General features: G+C 33.9%; 2 protein-coding genes across 2 annotated transcripts; both read left to right on the top strand.

Moving 5' to 3' along the window:
* Positions 1-3,567: 3,567 nt before the first annotated feature.
* LOC110870905 (BURP domain protein USPL1) lies at positions 3,568-4,590 on the top strand. The gene is made up of 2 exons (XM_022119975.2): positions 3,568-3,618; positions 3,760-4,590. Exons 1-2 carry the CDS (start codon positions 3,568-3,570, stop codon positions 4,525-4,527), a joined length of 819 nt encoding a protein of 272 aa, XP_021975667.1. The 3' UTR covers positions 4,528-4,590.
* Positions 4,591-19,545: 14,955 nt separating this feature from the next.
* Positions 19,546-20,340, top strand: LOC110869687 (BURP domain-containing protein BNM2C). The gene has a single exon (XM_022118921.2). It carries the CDS (start codon positions 19,546-19,548, stop codon positions 20,338-20,340), a length of 795 nt encoding a protein of 264 aa, XP_021974613.2.
* The last annotated feature ends 6,748 nt before the right edge of the window (positions 20,341-27,088 follow it).

Here is a 27,088-nt window from a genome sequence, read left to right as displayed (position 1 = left end):
GCCGGTGCCAACTCCACTAAGTGGAGAAGACAGATGTGTAAGTTAGTTGTTCTATAAAAATATAAATTTAATATACTATATTATGTACAAATTGTTTGGTGAATTTCGAAAGCATAAATATAAAAAAATCAAGATACAGAAAGAATACAATGTATGAATTAAAATAAGATCTGATTTTTAGAATAGAAATAAAAATACTAATATAAAATGCTGTCTTTTGACTTTTTAATTAAATACTTGAAGTTACAACCATATCAGTGTATGAATATCATGAAAAACCAATGCCCAAACTTTATTTGTATTCCCGAAAGATATATGAAAGCGATGCTTGAACAACACTAGTTCAACTTAGAAGATGCTAACTCATGACCTTTTTGATTGTACATCACATGAGAGTGGTAGATAATAAGATTAGGCTTTGTATCAAAGTTCCTTATGAATTGATCTTTCTTCTTCTCTTTATCTTCTAATGAAGACGAATCGTGAACTAAAACATTCTGAAGCGTCTCCGGCATAGGCTGGTCTTTCATTACGCTTCTCCAATAATCTTCTGGGCCCATTCTTGCATCACTGACACTTGCGAGCTAATTGTATAAACAAATACTAAAAGTTAGAAAACAATGCTAGACCGAGTGATGTAATAATTTTTAATACAAATGCATTAACATGATTACTTACTGTAAGGAGGGAGAGGTAGGAGATAAACAAGATTGCAAAGAGAGATCTCATGTTTCAGTGTTTGGTGTTTGAAGGTTTTGAGTTTTTGTTGACTACGCAATTGATTTATTCATATTTATAGATATAGGTATAGATGGTGAAATTTGGTTTGAGCAATGAATGCTTGAGGGGGCCATTAGCATAATAGCTACAATTTGTTATGTATATAACTAAGAATTTAATGTGCAAGTAAATAGTAAATACAATCTGATAATATTTTATTTAAATCCTAAGAATTACGTGGAATAAGAGATTGATTACTACTTTGGTCGTTTCTTGGTTTATTGTTGAGTATATTTTATTTAAATCCTAAGAATTATGTTGAATAACAGATTGATTACTACTATAAGAGATTGATTACTACTTTGGTCATTACCTGGGTTATTATAGACTATATTTTATTTAAATCCTAAAAATTATGTGGAAAAGGATATTTATTACTACTTTGATTGATTACTACTTCGGTCATTACATGATTTGTTATAGAGTATATTTTATTTAAATCCTAAGAATTATGTGGTATAAAGATTGATTACTACTTTGGTCATTCGATTTATTGTAAAAATAATACATTTTCATATGTGTGTACGTATGATTTAAATCATAATATTAATTTATAAACAAAATAATGATCATATGATATACTTCTAAGTGGTCAAGTGGATTGATGAAAATAAAAGTTACTTCACTTGCTCATTGTCATTACTAATTATTATACATTCATTTAACGGTGGATTCAAAAATTATTTTATACGACCGTTTGTCTAAAATAAGATTTGAATTCTCACTACTTTAGAAGATGAAAATCATTTCAACATCTGTTGGTACAATTGTGCTACAAGTCCAGTTTATTTTAGTTAGCGTGTAATTTTTTTTTTTACTTTTGCTAGTGTATATTAATTATAAAAAAAAAGGAAGCGACATAGTGAAAATATTAAAGTAAGCGGACATAGTGATAATATTGTGACAGATATGTAGATGATGTATGTAAGATACATCATTTTTATAATTGTGTAATTAATAAAACTTTAAATTCAGGTTATAAATTTTTTTTTTAAATCTTTGCATTTAAAGCACTATAATTTGTGTAATTAATAAAACTTCAAATTCAGTTTCTTCTTTCTATTTTTTTAATCTTTGCATTTAATGCACCAGAGGGTATAGTAATTTAATGTTGACGCCAGTTAATAGAAAAATAGTTTTGTCATTTATCTTTATACCATTATTCTGGCGGTGTTTTTTTTAACGAATGTTGACAAGCGGTGTCCTTAATAAGTATTTTATTGCAAGTTTAGTCCTTTACACCCAACTCAGTTAAAAAACCCTGTTAATTGTTGGGTGTAAAGGACTAAACTTGCAAAAAAAATACCTAGTAAAGGACATCGCCTGTCAACAATTAACAGTGTTTTTTAACTGGGTTGGGTGTAAAGGACTAAACTTGCCACAAAATACGTAGTAAAGGACACTGCCTGTCAACATTCATTAAAAAGGACATTGCTTGAAAAGTGGTATAAAGATAAAGGACACAAGTTATAATTTTTCCTTTTTTTTATTAACTGGCGTCAACATTAAATTGATATAACTGAGTAGGAGCAAGCGTTTTTATTTAAAAAAAACAACAAATCATAATTATTTACAAAAGTGCAAAATTATTTTGGAAACAATAATATTGATATAAATAATACATCAATAACTATTAAGATTTCGTTTATCAATTTTCTCCCATAATATCAAACACGTTATTTATGTTGTTACAGAAAAAATAATGCAAAAAAAGTTTATAAAATACATTATTATATTACCTTAAGAGACCAATAAATTTTTTTTGAACGGTCAATGAATAAAAGCTTAGCGACCCAGGTCCTAACAGCAAAAGACGACCCTATATGTTCATGACCGCAAATAGCGCTGAAAAGCCCAAGCCTACCATCTTCAATTCTGGGGAAAACCCATCGCTCAAAGGCTCACTATGATAAAACCCGATTGAAACCGAATTTAAAGTTACGACCTATGACCTTAAACCCAAATTTTCACTTCCTCTCAAATGCCAATTAAGCTATAACTGGCGACCAATAATTTTTAAATTAGATTTGTTCGATAGTCATTTAATTTCTAATAAAGAGAATAATATATTATTGATTTTCCGATGCGAGCTGGGGATCAATAATTTTTAAATTAGATTTGGTCTATAGGATAGAGGATTTTGTACATTAATCCATAAGTGTGAGAAGTGCATTATAACACTATATATAACACTATATAACACCATATAAACACCGTATAACACCATATAACACTATGTAACACCATATAACACTATGTAACATTATATAACAAATATAACACTATATTTTGTCAGATAGCATGTCTATGATAGATGTATAGTGTTATATATTGTTATATAATGTTACATAGTGTTATATGGTGTTATATAGTGTTATACGGTGTTACATAGTGTTATACGGTGTTTATATGGTATTATATAATGTTATATATAGTGTTATATATAATACATTTCTCATGACATTATAGCCTAGTGGTATCTTGGGGGTGGGATAAGGCTTATAACCATTAGGTCATGGGTTTGATTCTCACAAAGGGGGTTTTCCCAGATTTATTGGGTTTCCTCCTGAATTGGTGTGGCATTATTGCCTAGTGGAGATGGATATGATCGGGTGGTTCTGCTGGTGGCACGATGATACTCCAGTGGACCTTCAGTGATCCAAATTTGCCGTTCAAAAAAAAAAAAAAAAAAATTTACAATAAAGAGATATCTTATTCATTTGGAAACTAACCCCTTGCTATAAAGAGTTAAAAACTGACAGAAGTAAGTAAAAAAAATCAAGCCTCATGGAGATGCAACCCCTTGCTTCTTTCCTCTGCTGTGTATTGCTTCTTCAGGTATTTATCATGATTTTTTTTTTAACTCTTAAGAACCTGTAACCAAAAAATTATATAAGATCAAATTAAAACTGAATCATCAAATCTTTTACTTGAATACATAAGAATGATCACTGAATCTGTTTGTTCAATGTTTAACAGTTCTCTATCGGAAGCCATGCTCTCGAAATTTACGAGAAAACCATGAGAAACGACCCTGAAAATGTTGTGAAGCGCAAAGAACATCATGATAATCTATATTTAAGCGTCTTTTTCAAAGTCAACGATCTACACATTGGCAAAAGAATGCCAATCTATTTTGCTAGAAATGACGATCCAAACCGAACACATCTACTATCTCGAGAAGAAGCCGATTCGATCCCTTTCTCGTCGCAAAAACTCCCATATCTTCTTGATTTTTTCTCAGTCTCTAAGAATTCCCCGCAAGCTAAGGCCATGAAAACCACACTCACCCTATGTGAACTCAAGCCTAGAGAGGATGAATACAAGTCTTGTGTCACCTCATTGGAGTCCTTGATGGACATGACACGTGGCTTTTTTGGTACGGTAAAACCTAATCTGTTGACCACCAAAATCATAAGTTCCAATCATACCATTTTCCAGTGGTATACTTTTGTTGAGAAGCCAGTGGAGATCCATGTGTCTAAAGTGGTGGCTTGTCATACCAAGGCCTACCCTTATTTGGTTTACTACTGCCATGGGGATAAGGATAATTTCACTAGGGTATTTAAGGTTGCATTAAGGGGGGATCAGAATGGTGAGAGAGTGGAAGCTATTGCTACTTGCCACATGGACACGTCCAAGTGGGATCCAAACAACGTGGTGTTTGAGGTGCTCGGAGAACAGCTTGGTTCTCCGGTGTGCCATTTTCTGCCGGCTGATAATCTTGTTTGGGTCGCATCTTCTTAGTTACATGGTTTGTAATAGAAATCGAAAACTAAATAAATGACCAATATTATTTGTGTGTGGGAAGTTTAAAGTTGTCAAAGTATGTTTACCGATAGGGACTGGTGTGACTTGGTGGTTCGGGTATGCATCCAACTCTGAGCGTTATGGAGGAGGGGATGCATTTGCTTGATTGAGAGCATCTCATAATGCTTATCCGATGATTTAATTAGCCGTTCAAGAAAAAATGGATAACACTATGTTATATAGAGCAATTATATTATATTATATTATATTATATTATATTATATTATAGAACTAACATTTAGTTTATTTAAACAAACATAAATAAATTTCTAGATACATTAGTTTTTATTTCTTATTAACCATAGAAACTATATTGTTATTTTACTTTAAACTAGTGGGATTTTCGCGCTTCGCGACGCTATTTTGGTCGATAAGAGTTTGATTTGTTATAGGATTGATATCATCACTCAATATAACAACGGAAAAGATAAATTAGTTACCGTTATTGGTACCAATATTATTCAGACTTCAGATGGCATCGGTTCGTTTTGGCATGGTACTAACACTCGCTATAACTTATGGTACCAAATAGATACTCATACTCTATTGCGAATAGAACTCCATTTTCAACGATTTATAACGAAACATCGAGAAATCATTATAACGAATACCAATACCGATGTTGACATCTAGTGCATAACACTATTACATGTATATAGTATCCCTACGATTGCTCTTTACTGTTTTTTTTTTTTAATATACACATTACATCATCTAGTGTAGTGAGAGAGCAATTATCAGTTATATCTTTTTCAATTTGAATAGTTATAAAAACATATGGATTTTTTTATTGTGTATATGTACTGAAAAAAATTACATGATAAATTATTTTAGTTATATGTAAATTATTTTCTTTATATACAAATATTAAACTATAAATCGAAATATAATAAATCTATCACCTATACTAAAGCAAAATAACTTTGTCACCTCACTTGATGATGTAGCATTGCTACATATGCAGATAATTGTGAATTTGAGCGGCAAATCCTTTTCCTCATTCCTCCTCCATTTTGTTAAAGCACCATTATGTTCTTCAATATGGAAACTCCAATCAATTCTCAATCAGTTGAAATCTTCTCCAACACGTCGTCTCTTCGGTCAATCCTTAAAACCCTAATTTCAGTTTCATCATTGCCTCTACCACGCTCTATCTTTCTTCTTACCTTCCCCATGGATGATAACTTAGAAGTCCAGATCTTTGAATCGAGTATACATGTATTTGAATCTATTGTAACTGTATTTTGAATCGATTGATCAGGTCACTCCGTCACTCACACAGGTATGTTTCATTTGTCATTCTTGCCCTAATTTTGTCACCGTATTAACCAGATCTAATTCCTCATGTTGTCGTTATTGAATATGTAATGTTCTTTGATGTTTATTCAATTGTTGTTCTTCTGTTCATATATGTAATTGATTTGGATCGAGTGAGTGTACTGATTTTACTATTTGATGGTCGCAAAGCCTGTCCCAATGGTGTTACACTACGAGATTGGATAGCTAAGATTGTTAATTATATTGTGTTAAACATGTCTATACCATTTTCTTCAAGATTGGTCTTTAATAAATATAATAACCAGTGCCTATAATGTTGTTATCTTCTTAGTGGTGCTTAGTGTCACACCCCAACCGATGGCGGAATCATCGGGGCATGGCACTGAGCGAAACAGATTGTCCAGAAGTTTCTATAACAACTATCATTACCATTCAATTTATGTAACACGTCCCATACCGTGCCTCAAATGGCAAAACAAATTATTACAAATAACATCTAGTCAAATATTCTGTTCCGACAACTCAGATTTAAATAAAAACAAATAAATATTATTCAAATGCTCCTAAAGACCCGGTCGGACAAGATCTACAGACAACTATGCTCTAGACGCTTGTTCCTGACAGACAACTATTTGTTGGGGGCCTCTAGAGCTTTATTCTAGCCTCGCTTTCCTAGCACGCAAACATCTTAAACACCTGTTACATACGTTAAAATAAAGTCAATACATGTAATGTAAAGGTGAGCACACAAGTTTGATAATAGCATATATAGTTCGAAATAGTTTACGCATAACCAGCACGTACACAGAGGAAAACGAAGCATGTTAATTATTGACATGGATCTATCGATACCAATGACTGCGGGTTGACTGTCCGAGACAGTTCGCAATAAATGATTACCACCGTAATCCATGCAAGTAATTGTCCTTAACAACCCCCGTGTGGACGGGTGCTGAGTCCAAACTATAGTACTACGTTGTTAAGGCAGGTAGACAGCATTCCACGTGTAAACATAACAACAAGCATTCATTTAGTCACGTAATACATGCGAATCGGTTAGCGTTCAAATAATTTGAGTAGTGTGATCGATTGTGTTTTGATATAAGTAACGTATGTAACACCCAAAAGTGCTAAAAGCAAAAAAGGATCGAGTATACTCACAGCGATTGATTAATGGATTGAAGGGAGCACTTGAGAGTAGGGTTAGCCTGAATATTTCGATAGCATAACGATGAGTAATACGCAAAACAGGGACAAGTGTAAGTGGGTCGAACAGCCTGGTCGATCGAACAACAGGTTCGATCGAACGGGTTGTTCGTTCGGCTGGACAGTCCGTTCGGACAGTCTGTTCGATCGGCCAGCAGGCTCGATCGGCTGGACTGTTCGAGTGGATTGTTTCTTCCTTTGAATAGGATGTGTTTGTGTATGATGGTTTGACCTTTTGAAGTTTTCGTTGTAGTATTTGAGAACACTGAAGTGTCCTTACCTTTCAGGTCGATCGATCGAACGGCCTGTTCGATCGGCCGGCTTAACCGATCGGTTAGGAACTTCAAAAGTGAGTCCTCAACTGGAGGTCACCTGTTCGATCGAATAGCCTGTTCAATCGGGTGGCACTCCGTACTACTATGAGTTGTAAATCGATTAAGGGTTGAAGCATAGTATCTCATGATCCGATGAGTAATGTTGTCAAATAGCTCGTTCGATCAAACATCACCTTGTTCAATACTATACTTCATGAAATTGCCAAAGTTGTGGGGCCACTTGCTAGCCGATCGGCTGGCCTGGTCGATCGGCTGACATGTCCGATCGGTTGGGCTGTCCGTTCGGACAGCCTAACCATTCGGTCAGCATCCTGACCTGGTCGGCCTGTTCGTCTAACACTTGGCTGTTTTGGGTCATTTGACGTTATTTCGAGGTAGTTTGACAACGAGCTGAACCATGGAACTTTCGTTCTTACTTGTTTCCCCTGCTCGGACAGGAATCACCCAAGTCCGGCCGGTGAACTGTTCGGAACGGTAGTTTGATGTTTAACCCGAAGTCGGTGAACCTCGTAGATAGAATCCGAATCTTGAACCACTCATCCACTAGAATGATTGGTGAGTTGACTCAAGCTCAGTTCCTATCGGTTTGAAGGCATTGAGTGTAAAAGAGTTGAAAGAAAGTTGGAAATCCTTCTTTCAATCCTTCATACCATGTAATTGTTCAGATCTTTGATAGATCTTCATGATGACATCATCCTGGAATGCTTAGATCTTGATGATTTCACGGTTAGAAATCAAGATTTGAAAGATAGAAAGTGTAGGAGTGTGCATTGATCAAGAAAGTACAAGATTTGGGATGAAAACTTACCGAAATCGGAAGAAATCTGAGAAAAGAAGGGGAGCACGAGCTGGGCGGTCAGAGAGTTTCCAAAAGTGGAAAGAATGACAATGACAGCCCTATTTATAGGCTTCCCAAAGAGGAAAGGGCTGGCCGATCGGCCAGGCATCCCGATCGGACAGCCTGCTCGATCGGACAGTCCGTCCGATCGGCTGGGCTGTTCGATCGGCTGACAGCCTGATCGATCAACAGCCTGGTTCAGGTGTTCGGTGCGACGATTTCTGATATTTCGATTTCGATTGAAAACGGTTCGAGTACGATAGAGTTTCCTATTCAAATTACTTTCAGTCCCAATCACTATATCTACATAGAAGCATCTATATTTCACACTATCCTTACGTTACCATTCGATTGAGTTTCGAGCTTCGATTCGAGTTTCGATTGATTCGATTGATCACCACACAAAACACAAAGTAAACACGCACAGGTAACACATAAGGCACACACACACGTATAACAACAACCAAAGGTTCTTGTAATTCGAGATTCAAGTTCGATGATGGTTCGATCGGTTTGATTACTGATTAGTTACCTTTATCACATTGTTACTTCCTACTATTCACAGTCGTAAATCGGTTCACGTCAATTAAACATTCGATTACTTCTGATTAACAACACTTACTCCACATAATACAAATAAAACATAAAATAGACTAATTATAGCCAAGGAAGTCAAAGTTGACTTGGACTTTGACTTTGACTTTGACTTTGACATTCGAAAACACGGGGTGTTACACTTAGAATATTACAAGTTGTACTACTAATCCCTCATAATTCAATAATTACACAAATCGTCGTAACGGAACTTGTTATACGCATAGAAGATGAAGATGAATCACACGATTCACCACAGCTACATTCAAATCAAATAAATCTGGAGAAATCGAACAGATAACACTACAAATTCATCCTAAATCAACAATTGCAAATTGCCGTAACGGAACTTGTTATATACACATAGAAGATGAAGACGAAGATCGATCAATTTTACCGGCATATTTCGAAAGTTCCCGCCAATTCCAGTGTCCGTACCTTCAATCTGACTATAGTGGCGGTTAATTTTGAGCAAAACCCAGATCAATTAGGGCATTTTGAGCAACATCCAGATGATAATATTGTTGATAATAAAATGGATCCATGGCGGTGGAGGAAACAGAGGCCGGAGAAGAAGAGGTGGGTTTAGTGGTGCTGGTCCAGTTGGTTTCGGATGAGGAGCTGGTGTTACGGTTGATGTCGGTGGTGGTGGTGGTGGAGGTGGAGGAGTTGAAGCTGAGGCTTTGGAGGTAGTTGGAGAGAACGTTCGAATCCGGCATTGTCGGTGATGAAGATGAAGAACCGATGAAGTGATGATGATGATTTGATTTTGTATATTGATAAGGGGTTGAAGATGATTTGATTTTATATATTGAATTTGGGGATGATTTATTGCCTGTACATATACGTACACGTATTGTTATATATATAATTAGCCACCTCATCAAAAACAAGTCATGTCATCAAAAAATGGCCACGTCAGCAAAAAAAAAAAAAAAAAAAAAAAAAAAAAAAAAAAAAAAAAAAACTAACCAAGTTAGTGCAAAGCTAACAGAGTGGTGCCGGCATAGGCTGAAAGTCAAGTTGAATGTGTCGGGCGTTAAAGTATTAGTTGGGGTGATAAAATCCAATAACCCTTATTATAAAGAACGAACAAACCTATATATAGGAGGTGTGAACTACTGGTCACGTGAATTACGTAAATTAAACTAACTAGACTGAAAGACTGACACGACTATTTGTTTTTATGTTTTACGGGGGGGTTTCTAAAATCTTACGATTGCAATTAAATTAAATGTTAACTAAGTAAACAAACTAAAGACGCATATGAGAATATGGAATTGTACTCAAATGATGGTAAAATAACTACCTAGACTGGAATCCTAATTAACTCAGAATGGAATTCTATTGACGTGACTTAACTATGGAACCAGGATCTTAAAATTCTAAACTTACTAAGAAACCGAATAGGACCCCCAACCCTTCTCAGGAAGACACTTATGGAAACTAGCAAGCTGTTAGAACACGGTTTTATATGGATTTCCTTACAGTCCTCCAATTGAATTAAATAAGTACATTAATGTGATTAGTTCCTATACGGTGTAGTTATCTAAGGTGACTATGGTAAACTAATTTGACTCGGTTAGCACGAATTGCAAGGTTAACTAAATCAGCCTTTTTACAAAGTACAACCTAGACAAATCGGCAATCCCTCACTTTACAGGTTTTGAGATTAGTAGTTCACCTAGACTTACTTGATTCACGAAATAACTTTCTACGGTGTATTGATCAATTAACCGCAAAGACTATAAATACAAATACAAATAATCTAACACAAATCTATTCTATGAAAGACACTCATGAAGATAAGTGTGGAAATAATAACATGAAAGCATTTACTGCTCGGTGCTTTATACTCCGAGCCCATACTCCGATACCTCACTAATAAAAAAAGTTAGATGCTTTTAGATAGTGAATGCTTTTAATTTGGTTGATATCTTAGCAAACTTTTTTACCATTTATCAAAGATAAAAAAATAATAATAATCTAACATTCTTGTGATTTAGCATGTTGTTTGATTATAGCAATTATATTATATATACAGTCTTTACTAAATTATATATACAGTCTTTACTAAATTCGATGAATAGTTATTTTATTTTTAAAATAATATATAGTTCTTTATTTTTTATTTAATATATTATAATAGTTTGTTATTTACTTTTAATAACATATTTTAAATTTTTTCCTTTTTTTAAACCATATATTTCCTTTACCATTTTTAATAACTAGTATTAACACTCGCGCGCGTTGCGGTGCAGGTACATCGCAAGTATCAAATAAATTAGTCCAAACGTTATGTGATACGTTAACCGTATGAAAACACACGTTTCGACGTAATTGATTGAACTCAATGTAACCTATATAAACAATGTGATTAGATCAAAACATAAAGTAAATCAAATTTATACCGTTAAAATCATAATATATTACATGTGGCCTAGTCATACATAGAAAATATAATGGGTATAATGGAAAAGTTGACACGTATAATCAAAAGAGATTAATTAGAGCGTTTATAAAAAGGGAAAAAAAGAAACCACAATTTGAATCCACTCCGATTGAAACAAAATTTATAAAATATTCATAAAATGATCACAAAAACATATTATATTTCACCTGACTCGTTCTCCAAAAACGTTTAAGTCGAAACATACACCAACTCGAATTTATACCGAAACGTACATAAAAAATGTGCACGAAAAAATGGTTTTTTTTTAAATGAAAACGTATTATATTTAACCTGAATCGTTTACAGGAAAAGTTTACGTCAAAATGTAGAGCAAATCGAATTTATGCTGACACGTACACAAAAATATGCATGTAAAAAATTAGTTTTTCTTAAGTAAAGGGGGGAACAGTGGTATACTCGAAACAAATTATTAGTAATAACTTAATAGGTTAAAGACGTTCTTAAAATCGTGACAAGTAGCACTAATGTCACACCACTGACAACGACCACCAACATTAGAAAAACTCGTAAAAATAAAATAAAAAAGTAAAAAAATAACACCGAACGAAAAACAAACGTAAAATCGTTCAACCACGCACATCCGTTGCGATGTGTTAATGCGAATAAATTAGCCATAAAGGTTAAACGTTGAAAATAATAACTAAGTCGATATAGGACCCATGCGTTACGACGAACTTGTTAAACGAATAAAAATAGACGCGTTGTGACTGGTCTGTCAAACAGGAAAAAGCAGACGAAAAACGTTAAACCTCACACGCACGTTGCAGCGTGTTGACTCGCAAAATTTAGAACGAAACGTAAAAGAAAAACTTGCAAAACATGAAAAGTATGGGGGGACGAAAGTTAAAAATAAAAAAGTGTGGGGGTTAAATTGTATAAGATGAAAAGATGTGGGTTAAAAGTAAAAAAGTTAAAGATGTTAAATGTAAAAGATGAAAAATACAAAAACCTTTTTGAAAAACACCTAATCCATAAGTTACAGCAACAAAATGTTGCTAATTTATATTTTGTAAATTCTTTTTTATTTTTTAAACATATATTAATTTATCAAATAATTTGATACTTCTTTAATAATTTAGTTTATAATTTTTTTCTAAAAATTTAAGTAGTAGTTGTGTTTGATTTTTTCACTCGACATTCCCTTATAAGTTTTGTCAAAAACGAAGTTGTACTTAAATTAAAGTATTTATTTTATGTCATAAAACGGTACAATGATAAAAGAAATGGTTCTAATGGTTTGGCTTCCTAAACAACATGTTTTATTTTCAAATCACGTTTGTTTTACGTTTTCATTTGCTGGGTTTCAGAGCAACATGCGACATAAAAAAACTAGTTATTTTATTAAATGCCTTATAGAATTCATGTACCACTTATAAATTTTTTTTATATTTTTAAATTTAATCAGGTAGTTAAATTGTTTTTTATTAAATGCTCCATATGCCTATTATGCTCTTAATATCATTATTATTATATGTTATTTTAATAAAAGTGTAAGATGACCGGATTCTATTAATATAGGTCATGTGGCTTGTGTGAAAATTGTGACGTAAAGTTTTAATTAAATATTACTAGTTACAAAAACCGTTGCCGTGTTGCGTTGAACTTTTTTTGTTATTTAGTCTGTATTTATATGTGTTTAAAATCACTATGAGCGCATTGCATACGTAACCGCTGACAAGAATAAAAAAAATGTATAAAAAAAACAATAAAAAATAAGCGAAAGAAAATCAACTAAAAAAGTTGTATGGTAATGATGTTGTTCGGTAGAAACCCGTAGTCAGATATGAGCAAATAGTAATGGGTACCGGTACCAAATTTCCTGAATCGAAAGATTCTAAGTACCAGTTCGGTACCGACTTTTGGCGTTCTTGGTACCGGTTCGCTACCAGATTTTACCTTCATATACCGGTACTGCAACCGGTATTTTCGGTATCAATACCGATTCGGTATCAGTTGGCATCGAGCTCATCCCTACCCCTGAAACTAAAAAAAAGTTGTAAGATACCGTTGTTGTTCGTAAGGTACCCGTGATCAGGGATGAGCAAATGGTACTGGGTAGCAGTACCAAATTTCTCGAACTAAAAAATTATCAAACTCAATCTGGTACCGACTTTTGGCATTTTATGTACCAGGCTGGTGCTGTTTTTTCCTATCATGTACCGAACCGGTATTTTCGATACAAGTACCTGTTGACACCAAACTTATCAAACTTAAAAAGTAAAGAAAAAAAATAATGATTATAATATTAAAATAATAAAACTATTAAAAAAACTCTATGTATAATTTATTACATTATAATATATTTAAAATACTATATTTTATTACATTATAATATCTTATAAATACTATTCATTCCATTGAGTTTTTAATATATGTATAATATAACTAGTTGATGTCCCGTTCGCGTTGCGGAACAATGGCCGAATAATTCTCATTCAATTAAAAAAACACTACTATAATTTTGCTAGGAAAAAAACAAAAATGATGATAAGATCGTAATTTTAGGCTCAGGGCAAAACTGTAATTTTTCAAGACTAATGAGCCAGTGTTAGGCAGCTCCTTGACACGAAAAAAAATTAAATCATGTAAACAAATTAAAACAAAAAAAACCTTTATAGTTTTGCTAAAAAAACTAAAACGATGGGAAAAACGTAATTTTTAACTGAGGGCGAAATAATAATTTTAATTCAGGGATAAAATCGTAAATTAAATGGACCAATGGGAGAGTGTCAGGAAGCTGTCGGCATGACTGTAATTTTACACTAGGGGCAAAATTGTAATTTCACCAGGAAAACAAACAAAAACGGTGGACAAAACGTAAATTTAAGTTGAGGGTCAAATCGTAATGTAACGCCCTAACACATTTTAACCTAAGATTCGCAGCGGAAAATACATATGTAAAATTTCTTTCATGATACTCTTCATTTCGCTTAAATACATTATTCTCTTTTTGTAAATTAATGAAAACTAACATACATATATCAAATTAAGTGACTACATACACACCCACGTACAATCCATGACTTGACTCGATCTTCGACCACGTACACTTCTTGATGAAGTATCCATAACCCTGTACAGCCTGCAGTCACCACATTCAATCACATCATTAGCAACCGGTGACATAATACAAATAATCTTAACACAAGCATAATAAAGCATCAACATATCCTGCTTTCTCTTATACTAGCCCCATCATCCATCCGTTCGATCACTCGCCTCAGATTGCGGAGTCAACCTTCTCTTCCATAGTTACGTGCCTATGCTTCACATTAATTCTCAATAGAAAAACGGTTAGTATCATTAGCTTCCCTTCATATGAACATGTCCTCAAATACCCATAACTCGACTTATTCATTCAAGCATCTAATTAAATACCCACTCAAACATGTATTCAATTTCTATTCATACCGTACTTACGATTTACAACCTACATGTATAACTCCTTAATTCGCCTTTATGCATAATTCATTATGTAAGTTCCCATTTCTTACCAAAACTTAATCGAATCCCTTTCTTAACCATTTCCAACCCATTTCCACTAAAACTTAACTTAGTAATAATCATTAATTCATATCTTCTTATAGTACATTCAATAATTACCGTATTTCATAAATACCTTACCAAACAAAGAGGGTAAGTTCAGAGTTCACTTACCTCGTGCGTCCGAGTTCAAGCATAGCTTCCGTGTTTATCCTTGGCCCGTTGCCCTTCCATGCTTGTGTCCATGTTGACATGACTCCTATCCGTACATGCTATCACATTCATCATAAATGATTAGCATACATGAGCATACATATCTTTTAATGAAGGTTTCTAGCCATATCATCTTATCAAACTAATTTCCACTTGTAATTCATTCAAAACACATTCCTTATACAAATCTGCTATCTAATACATCATCATCACACTCTACATACATTTATTCATTATTAGCATACAATCTCAACTATCATTTTCTCCTAAGCATTTCATCGAACACCTGGTGCGCGTATCACTTTCTAAGCATAATGTACAAGTGCTTTGAGCATGTTGTTCCTTATTTCATCTTATGAACCATTACATTCAAGCAAAATGTCATAATCGTAAATTCTACATCAAGTTTATCTATCTTAGCCTATCATACTACACCCTATATATCACAAGATCACACTATAACATCTTCAAGTTCATCATGATCATCATCTTCACACTCATGCAATGGGTTTTATTCTAAATCACCCAATTACTTGAAATTATTCATAACACATGTTCTATTTGGTGTTTCTAACACCCCTACATGCTTAATTTCATACAAATTCATGGATTGATCATAACCCACTTCAAACAAGATCATCAATTCTAAGTTTTAAGACATACCTTATGATCCCCTTGTGAAGGTGATCGTTAATTCATGTTCGGTTGTGAATTTGGACTTCATTCCTCCCTTCAGTTTGAAGATTTATCAAGAACAAGGGTTTAAACCCTTGTTCTTCTTCTCCCTGTTCGTCTCACGCACACACCAAGTGTGTGTGTGTGTGTGTTTTCCTTTATTTAATAAATCATGTTTCCCCTTTTTAACGGTTTTGGTCCATCAACTTCGTTTCAATTAAAAAAGGCTAAAATCCTTCGTTTAATACCAACGATACTAATATTCAACTAGGTTAATTATCCCTAGTTAATATTCATTTACGGGTTCACTTTTACTCCTAACAGTATTTTTACCCGTTCCTTTATATTAACCGGGTTTAAATTACCAAACCCATTTTTGGGGTGTTACACGTAACCTGGCTGTGAGAAAAAAACTAATGACAAAACTATAAATTTATACGGGACAAAATCGTAATTTTAAACTAAGGGCGAAATTGGAATTTTTAGCTAGGAGCAAAAGCGTAAATTTATTTTTAAGTGGGGGTAAAAACATAATTTTAAACTGATGGCAAAATCGTATTTTTAAGGGGAAAAACTAATGGCAAAACTGTAAATTGAAATGGGGCAAAATCATAATTTTGAACAGAGGGAAAATTGAAATATTTAGCTGGGAGCAAAAGCATAAATTTATTTTTAACTGGGGGCGTAAACGTAATTTTGAACTGATGGCAAAATCGTAAATTCAAAGCGAGATAAAATCATAAATTTATTGGGGCAATAGGGGAGTGTCAGGCAGATGCCTGGCACTATTCCCTTGCCGCCCCTTTCCTCCAATCAATGAGGATGCCTATTCCCGCCAACATTGTGTTTTGTTGTAGTTAGAAAATGTGTTTTGATATTACTAAATAATTTACCAAATAATTGTCCATGTAAAAAATCAAAATAAATCATACCTTTAACGTCTAATATTAAAACCTCAATTTAATTTTGTTTATTTTTTACTAATCATTTTTTTCAATGGTCTTTTTCTATTATTTATATCACTGCTATTATATTTTAATTAAAGTTTACAGCATAGCTTTCAGATATACTACAAATTTAAATCAATATATACCAACTTTATCATATATAATATGGAATATTATTTTATTAAAAATGATGAACTATTATAAAAGCATGTTTTAATATTTAGTAAATTAAAAGAAACTGTCATTAATGATTATTTAATTTTTAACCTTTATTAATAGTGTTATAAAATAAAAGAAGAAATTTTAAAAATAACAATAATGATGTTTTTTTTGCAAAAAAGAGACCTTTTTTACTAAAATCTGAAATATAAATATAATTTAAAAAATGTTAATTCCAAAAAGTACATAAAAAGGAAAGAAGAAAAGAGAATATAACGATATAAAAATATTAAAAACTAATATATGTTTCAAAAATATTTTTTAAAGTATTCATTTATTGAATAAAACCAAAAACAAAAAATATAAAGAAAAGAAAAACTATATGAGTTTCAAACTTTGTTTTTTAAAAGAAAAATAAAATTGAACTAGTTTCAGAACATTAATAATAATAATAATAATAAGGCAAATTGGATTTAAATAATCCCAACTTACTCAATTTGGCCGATAATAATTCCAACTCAGTTATTGGCCGATAATAATCCGAACTGGTCTACTTTTGGCCGATAATAGTCCGCCGTTAAAAATAGCTTAACGGAGTTAGGTTTTTTTCCGAATTACAAACCGATATTTTATGGATTTTGATTAGAACGAAGATACGAGTCGATTTATGTAAAACTTACCTCAAAACGATGCTTCAAACGGCTTGATTTTTGTTAATTGGAAGTTTAAACACCCGAATTGAAGCACCGTTTTTGTCGTTTGGGTTAGTATTTCGAGGTAAATTTTATATCAATCAACTCGTATCCTCGTTCTATTCAAAAGCCCTAAAACATCGGTTTGTAATTCGGAAAAAAACATAACTCCGTTAAGCTATTTTTAACGGCGGACTATTATCAGCCAAAAGTAGACTAGTTCGGATTATTATCGGCTAAATTGAGTAAGTTGGAATTATTTTAATCCAATTTGCCTAATAATAATATATTATTATTATTATTATTAAAGTATTTAATAACAGTGGCATAATACTAAATGAATAAATGTACTAAAACAAAATGGTTTGATGATGTATCTGTGTAGGTTGTATCTAAATTTAGAGGGTGTACAAAATGGTTTGATGATATATCTGTTTAGGCTGTATCTAAATTTAGAGGGTGTAAAATGGGTGTGTTTAATATTAATATCATGTAATGTAATGTATCTACTATAATAAAAGAAATCAAGTTTTGGACACGTGTCATTTATAGAAGGTATCCTCAAATCTAAACTTATTTTATATTAACTTAATAAATAAATAATAAATTAATATTAAATCTTATCATACTTTAATAAAATATTATCCTGAAATCTAAATTGTTAATTTAATATATTTTTAAAAGAAATACCTCTCTTTCCTACTTATCTTATATTAAATATATAAATAATAAATTAATATTAAATGTTATCCTAATTTATTAAAAATATAACTTTTTTTTACTAATTGGTATACAAAATCATATTTATTCAACTCGTGTAAAACGCGGGGTTTTTAAAAATATAACTTTTATTATTATTTGCTATACAAAGTTACATTTATATAACACGTGTAATACACGAAGTTTTTAAAGATATAACTTTTTATTATTTGCTATGTAAAATTAGATTTATTCAACACATGTAATACACGGGGTTTTTAAGGATACAATTTTTTTATTATTTGGTAGATTTTTCAACCCGACTATACATGAGTTTTTTAAAGATACGACGTTTTTAGTATTTAATATACAAAATTATATTTATTTAATATGTGTAATACACATTGTTTTTAAAGATATAACTCTTTTTTAGATTTATACAACACATGTAACATACGGAGTTTTTAAGGAAGTAATATTTTTATTATTTGGTAGATTTATTCAACTCGATTATACACGGGTTTTTAAAGATACGACGTTTTTAGTATTTACTATACAAAATTACATTTATTTAATTTGTGTAATACACATGGTTTTTAAAGATATAACTATTTTTATTATTTGATATATAAAGTTATACTTATTTAACCCGTACAATATACGAGGTTAATAAGGATATAATCTTTTATTATTTAATATATAAAATTACATTTATTTAACCTGTGTAATACACGAGGTTCTAACCTAATTTAATATAATTTAATGTAATGTGATGCAATTTGATGTAATATTATGCGATCATATATAGTATGAGATAATATAAAGCGATACAATATAATATATTGTAACATAATAATATATTATTTTGAATATTTGTTATACTTAATATTTTTAGATATGAAAGCATGGATACATTTTATGGCTTAGGATGAGGGTACACCTCTCATGGATTCTTTTGCATACGAGTCATATAATTAAATTTTGAATAATGGGATTATCTTTTTAATGTGGTAATTAAATAACTCCTATATATATACCATAACTAAAAACAAAATGCATCAAGTCTTACTGAGATGGCATTTGTTTCTTTCATCTTGTCTGCACTGTTGCTTCAGGTATTCATCCATGAATATTCAATTCTCTTTTGCTTTAATATTATTGCATGTAAATCTCTATGTTATTGAAAAAAAAGTCAGCAATGTTCAATAGGTATCAACGGACAATTGATAAAAATCTTACAGAAAAAACGAAACGTTACAACTCCTTTAACCAACCCATTATATTATATTATAATATATTAATCACTAAATTTTATTTTAGCTTTAAACTATATGATCACAAAATTTCAAATTCAAGATATCATATGAAGGAAGATCATCTGAATCTGTTTTTCTTAAATTTGAAGTTCTCTCTTGGATGCAATGCTTTGGAAATCTTGGATAACAATCACAACAACGTTGTCAAACTCAAAGAGGATCCAGATAATGACCCTTCTGTACATGTCTTCTTCAAAGTCACCGATCTATACCAAGGCAAAAGGATGCCACTTTATTTTGAATCAGATAACGATTCTGCCCCTATGCATCTACTCTCTAGACCACAAGCTGATTCGATCCCTTTCTCCTTATCAAAACTCCCATCCCTTCTTGAATTCTTCCAATTCTCGAACACTTCTATAAAAGCCCAAGCCATGGAAACAACACTCAGGCAATGTGAGAGCAAACCTAAAGGAGATGAGTTCAAGCGGTGTGTGACATCATTGGAGGCCATGTTGGATATGACACAAGAGTTTTTTGGTTCGGTCAAACCGAAAGTTTTGACCACCAAGATTTTGAGTTCTAATCATACCCTTTACCAAAACTATACTTTGGTTGAGAAGCCATTAGAGGTCAATCGATCTGAAATGGTGGCTTGTCATTCAGTGGCTTACCCTTATTTGGTTTACTATTGTCATGGGCACAAGGGTCATATGACTAGGATTTTTAAACTTGCATTACGTGGGGATAATAATGAGAGAATTGAATCTATTTCTGTTTGCCACAAGGACACGTCCATGTGGGACGCTGACCATGTGGTGTTCCGGTTGCTCGGAGGCTATCCTGGCAGTGGTCCGGCGTGCCATGTTATTCCCATCGATAACCTTGTATGGGTTGCATAACTGTGTGGTTTGTATGAGAAATAATAAATGAATAACTATGGTTGGGTTTAATGCAGTAATTGAATGCTTAATTGCATGCGGAATGTTGATTGTTGAATTTATTATTTTGTTACAAGTTAATTACTGTTTTCGTCCCTTTGGTTTATCAAAAATCACTATTTCAAATCATTAGTTTAAAAATTGCGATTTCAGTCCCTGTAGTTTCATTTTCGTAACCATTTCAGTCCACCTCGTAACCATTTCAGTCCCTGTACTAACAGAATAAATGGATTGAAATGGTTACGCAAGTGAAACCACAAGGATTGAAATGGTTACGAAAGTTAAACCACAGGGATTGAAATGGTTACGAAAGTTAAACCACAGGGACTGAAATCGCAATTTTTAAACTAATGGACTAAAATAGTGATTTTTGACAAATCACAGAGACGAAAACAGTAATTAACTCTTTTGTTACACTTCAAAGTTTTATGAATCTGATTGTAAATCACCTTACTTTTTTAACAAACTGTTGACAGATTAAATGAATTCAAACTGGAGTACGTAGGCTGGTCCGGCTGGTTTGGGATTGATATAGTGCGTTTTATGGTTCAGTTTTAACGATTTGAAGGTCTAATGACCCAGGCTAACGATTTAGAACTGACTGGCATGTATATAGAATAGGATGCTTAACATTTTTTCTTATAATCTTTGAAATATGTAGCTATACATACGTACTATACTTATTAACAATCGTTGTCATTATAAAAGTTCTAAAACAAAGTATCAAGCTTAACAAAAATAACGAATGTTTCGTCAAACCATCAAACCTTTAAAACTCGATGAATCTGGGTCGCTTGAACAAGGAATTGTAAAAATAGTACGAAATTGCTCTACTAGATACAACGGATACCAAAATAAAGCTAGCTAAAACTCTAAGAGCGTTCACATTGGAGACTTTTTATTCATATATTCTGTATAACGTAGAATAAAAAAATGGCGAAAACAATACAAACACCACTACATTAGAATCTCAATAATAGAGAAGAGCAAACTGCCATTTTGGTCCCTGAGGTTTGGGCAGTTTTGCCACTTTACTCCAAATCTCAAACCTTTTGCATCTGGGTCCCTGTGGTTTCAGTTTTATTGCCATTTTGGTCCAAAAGTGAAATTAGCTCAAATTTCACAAATTAAATTCTGATTTTTGTCCTTTTCCTCGAGGGTAATTTGGTCATTACAAGTATTATTTTAACAAATTATTAATTAAAATAATTAAATTAATTAATCCCTTTAAGAAGCACAGACCCAACATCTTCTCCAAACCCAATTCTATTTTCATATCCATTTCAAAGAATCAATCAAAGAATTAACAGCGAATGAATCAAAGAATCACACGAAACCCACATCAAATTTCACCTTCAATCTTGACCCACAATTGATTAACGGCGGCATATGAGTAGAATGTGTAGTGGATCAACGACGACAGCCATGGCGAAAACCGCCGATAACGATTGTTCTGTTACATAGAGGGGTGGGATTAAAGATTGTGAAATGAAACGAAAAAAAGTGGTGTGGTTATTGGTTTCAAGCTTGATTTTAGGTTATGGTTGTTGATTTTGGGTTGTCGTTGTTGATTACGGGTTTTTGTTGTTATTTTTATGGTTGCCAGCGCGTTTTGTGTTTCGATCTATAGTGGCGAAGGTAATGGTGGTGGGACGAGGCTGTGGTGGGATGAGGTTGATGTCACACCCCAACCGATGGCGGAAACATCGGGGCGTGGCACTGAGCGAAACAGATTGTCCAGAAGTTTCCATAACAACTATATTTACCAAATATTTAAAGCAACACGTCCCATACCATGTCATAAATGATAATACAATTATTACAGAAAAGATCTAGTCAAATTGTTCTGTTCCGACAACTCAGATTCTTATTACAGACAATTGTTTATTGTTGACCTAGGTCTTTCATAGCCTCGATTTCACAGCAAAGAAAGCAAATAAGCATCCTAAGCACGTGTCACATACGTTAAAGTAAAAGTCAATACACATAGTATAAAGGCGAGTATACAAGTTTAATAGATATAATAGAGTTCGAAATCGATTACGCATAACCAGCACGTACACAGTGTGAAATGAGGCATGTTAGTTATCGACATGAACCTTTCGATACCAATGACTGCGGGTTGACTGCCCAAGGCAGTTCGCGATACACACTCACCACTGTGAGCCATGTAACTAATTATCCTTAACAACCCCTGAGTGAACAGGTGCTGAGTCCAAACTATCGTACTATCGTTGCTAAGGCAGGTAGACAACATTCCATGTGTAAACATAATAAACAAGCATTCATTAAGTCAGGTATAACATGCCCGTAACGGTTAGCGTTAAAAGTATTGTGTAGTGTGTTCGATGTAATTTAGAATAAGTAACGTATGTAACACCCAAAAGTGCATAAAGCAAAAAGGGATCGAGTATACTCACAGCGATTGGTGGATTGAAGGGAGCGCTAGAGAGTAAGGTTAGCCTGATCAGAACGATAGCATAACGATAAGCGACACGTAAAATGATGCAAAGTGTAAGTGAGTCGGACAACAGTTTGATCGGATGGTAGTCCGATCGGACAGCGGGTCACGCGAATAACAGTCCGCTCGGATGGTCATCCGATCGGATGGCCTTTCGAGTGGATTGTTTCCTCCTTTGAGAAGGATGTGTTTGTGCATGATGGCTTGACTTTTGAAGTTTTTGTTGTAGTATTTTGAAAACATCGAAGTATCTCTATCTTTCAGGTCAGTCGATCGAGGCTGTTCGATCGGACGATAACCCAATTAGTTGGACACTTTAGTGTGAACAAGTTCACCGCAGGACGGTCACTCGATCGGATTGTAGTTCGATCGGGTGGCAATCCGTTGGCATTGAACTTGTTGAAAATTGTTTAAGTGTAGAAGTTTAATTGTCACATGTTCGAGTGGTTAATCCGATCGGATGGTAGTCCGATTGGACAACAACTCGTTCAACGATCAAACTTCAAATGTTGGTAATAGTTTAAGTGTGGGACCCAAGGCGTGAATCGATCGGGTGACAACCCGTTCGGGTGACAGTCCGATCGGACGGCATTCCGTCCTGGTCGTTCCGTTCGTCTTACACTTGGTTGTTTTGATAGTTTGTCGTTTTATCGAGATGTTTTGACAACGTGTTAAGCAACAGAAACCTCGTCAATACTTGATACTCCTGATCGGACAGGAACCACCCAAATCCGGTCAGTTAACTGTTCAAGACGTTGTTCCATGTTTAACCCGAAAGCGGTAAACCTCGTAGATAGAATCCAGATCTTGGACCAACACAACCACATGAATGAGCAGGAAGTCGGTACAAGCTCCGATTCTATCGGTTTTAAGTGCATTGAGTGTAAAAGAGTTGAAAGAAAGTTGGAAAACCTTCTCTCAATCCTTTTCACCGTGAATATGTTAAGATCTGTGAAAGATCTTTGTTTGTTTATGTGGAAATCGGTTAGATCTAAGTTGTTCTCGGTGGATTGAGGCCAAAACATGAAGTTCTTCAAGAACACCATGATGACATCATCCTAGAACACCTCAAATCTAGTGATTTCACGGTTAAAAGTTGAGATTCGAAAGATAGAAAGGTGCAGAATCAAGTGTAGATCAAAGATGTACAAGATTTAGGTTGAGATCTTACCGGAATTGAGAGAAAATCAGAGAAAAGCAAGGTTGAAGCGCTGGTCGGACAGAGAGTACCAAAAGTAGAAAGTTTGATGGTGACATGGGGTATTTATAGGGTTACCCAAAGTGGAAAGGAGTGGATCGATCGGGTGGCAGCCTGATCGATTGGTTGGCCGATCGAACGGCAGCTCGATCGATCAGCTGGTCGATCGGTTGGTCACCTTGTCGATCAGTCAACTGGTTTGAGTGTTCGGTGCGACGAGTTTTGCTATTTCGATTGCGATTACGAGCGATGCGAACGCGATAGAGTTTCCTATTCAAATTACTTTTAATCCTAACTACTATATCTAGCATACAATTATCCTATTTTACTTGTGTTTAGCGTTTGCAATTCGACTGCGATTGAGTTTCGATTGCATTTCGATTGATCACCACAACACATCATAAATCAACATGCACAAGTAACACGTAAAAGGCACACACACACATATAACAATAACCAAAATGCGTAATTCGAGTTGTGAGCGCGATGGCAATAAGCAATAAGCGATCAAATATGTGATAAATATCGAATAAACCTCGATTATTAATAGATACTCCACATAATACAACTAACGCTAAAGATAAATTAGACTATCAATGAGTCAAAGAAGTCAAAACAGGAATTGAGCAAGGAGTGACAGATCGCAATTAGAAATCTTTTCTTCCTTTGACTTCAATCTTGTCTTTGACTTTGACTTTCGAAACACGAGGTGTTACAGTTGAGGTGGTGGCAACAGGAGCTTGTGGTAGTAGAAGGCAGGAAGTCATGGTGGTAGGAGGTAGTGATGGTGGTGGTAGGGCGAATCAATCTAAGAATCACACGAAACCCACATATTTGTCACCATCTTAAACAAAATCTCATAAAGACACAAACTTTATGCTTCAACAGCAAAAACGAAAGATACCCAGATGAAGAAAACATGTAATCCAGTTAATATATAGAAGAAAACTGTATTGGTGTGTGGTGATGATAAGTGTAGACAAAATAATACTGAAACTTTAGAGAGAAACAAAAACAAATGGAGATGAAAATAGAATTGGAGTTTGGAAGCGGAAAGTTGAAATGGAGATGAAAATATAATTGGGTTTGGAGAAGATGATGGTTTCTTTTAAAGGGATTAATTAATTTAATTATTTTAATTAATAATTTGTTAAAATAATACTTGTAATGACCAAATTACCCCTGAGAAAAACGACAAAAATCAGAGTTTAATTTGAGGAATTTGAGCTAATTTCACTTTTGGACCAAAATGACAACAAAACTGAAACCACATGGATCCAGATGCAAAAGGTTTGAGATTTGGACTAAAGTGGCAAAACTGCCCAAACCTCAAACTGCCATTTTGGTCCTTGAGGTTTGGGCAGTTTTGCCACTTTAACCCAAATTTCAAAGTTTTTGCATCTGGGTCCCTTTGGTTTCATTTTTATTGCCATTTTGGTCCAAAAATGAAATCAGGTCAGATTTCTAAAAAATCCTGTTTTTTTTTCCTTTTCCTCAGGGGCAAAATGGTCATTTTAAATACCCCTCTGTCTCTTACTATAAACACCCCTCTGTCTCTCTCTCTCTCCTCTCTCTTGAGCAACACCACCGCCACCTTCTCTTTCTTCAATCAACACCACCACCACCTTCGTATCCCAGCCAACCTCCACCACCACCACCTCCTCCCTTAACAGTGATGAGTGGTGATTTTTATCCGGATGGTGATGATGACGGTAGAACCAGATCCACCGCCGGCCATGGGTGGTGGTTTCTAAAAATTGGAGGTCGTAGATCTAGAACCGGACTAGATCCCCACCGGCCACTGTTGGAACTCCGACGAACCTTCCCTGCCTCTTCAATCAATGCCGGAATGATGTTAATGTTTGCTGATTTGGGGGATGATGTTCATCAACGCCGCCGCACATCATTCGTCGGAACCCTAGCCGTATACGTCACGTCATCAACGCCGCCGCACATTGATGTTGTTGCAAGTTCGATTCACGGTGATGTTTGCTGAAGATGATGACAGGGACTCTGTTTTTCTTACTGATGATGAACAGTATTACGGTGAATTGAGTTTTGATTACAAGAGGAACGATCCCAAGAATCAAGTATCAAGCTCAGAAAGCTCAATGGAGGTAATTTGAATGATTTATGCATTTGGTTTTGCTAAACTACTTGTTTAATTTCTCTTCTTTCTTGCAGTTGGTAGACACCTTACATTCCCACAAGTAGATTCAGTGAAGGTAAAACATTTGAAACTAGTTATTTTGGTAACATATGCATTAAAGTAAACAATCATCAATGATTTTGCAGGAGGAGTAGCAGAGGAAACCCCTCTAATGGATCTGATTGTGAATGGGGGATCTATTGATAATGTATGGCAGAGAAAGACAGAGAGAGGTAGAAGAAGAAGTGGGTGTGTGGTGGGACCAAAAAAATTATTGTTGTAATAAAAGATTTAAATAAAATAAAAAGGAAATGATTATTTTACTCCTGAGGAAAAAGACAAAATAGCATGATTAAATTTGAGAAATATGACCTTATTTCATTTTTGGACCAAAATGACAATAAAAGTGAAACAACACGGAACCAGATGCAAAAGGTTTCAAATTTGGACTAAAGTGTCAAAAGTGACCAAACCTTTGGGACCAAAATGGCAGTTTACTCTATTATCGTAGATAAAGATAAAAATAAAGGGTTCAATGTGAATGCAGGAACTTGTGTGTCATTATATATTTACATGATTAAAGGTGTGCACCTTTTTTATTTTATTTTTATTTTATAACTGGAATGTTTGGTGTAAATATCCGCTAGACTTGATGTAATCTCGTTTGTTTGTTCGAGTGTCCTTTCTTTGAGGACATCTCGGTTTGCTTTTTGAATGAAATTTACCTTTAAAAAAAAAGCACTTGGTGGACATAACGTTTTTTAAAGCATCAGGTTTGTTGAAAGTATTAAAATATAAATTTGATTGATAAATGAAATGAGATCGATGATCAGTAATAACTACCTTATGTGTAAGTAGGAATTGAAATGTAACAAAATAATGATAATAAACAAATAGTCAA

The sequence above is a fragment of the Helianthus annuus genome, chromosome 3 (assembly GCF_002127325.2).
Source record: "Helianthus annuus cultivar XRQ/B chromosome 3, HanXRQr2.0-SUNRISE, whole genome shotgun sequence".
Lineage (NCBI taxonomy): Eukaryota > Viridiplantae > Streptophyta > Magnoliopsida > Asterales > Asteraceae > Helianthus > Helianthus annuus.
Note: the sequence above shows the minus strand (reverse complement) of the source record. Positions and strands in the feature narration are given on the sequence as shown.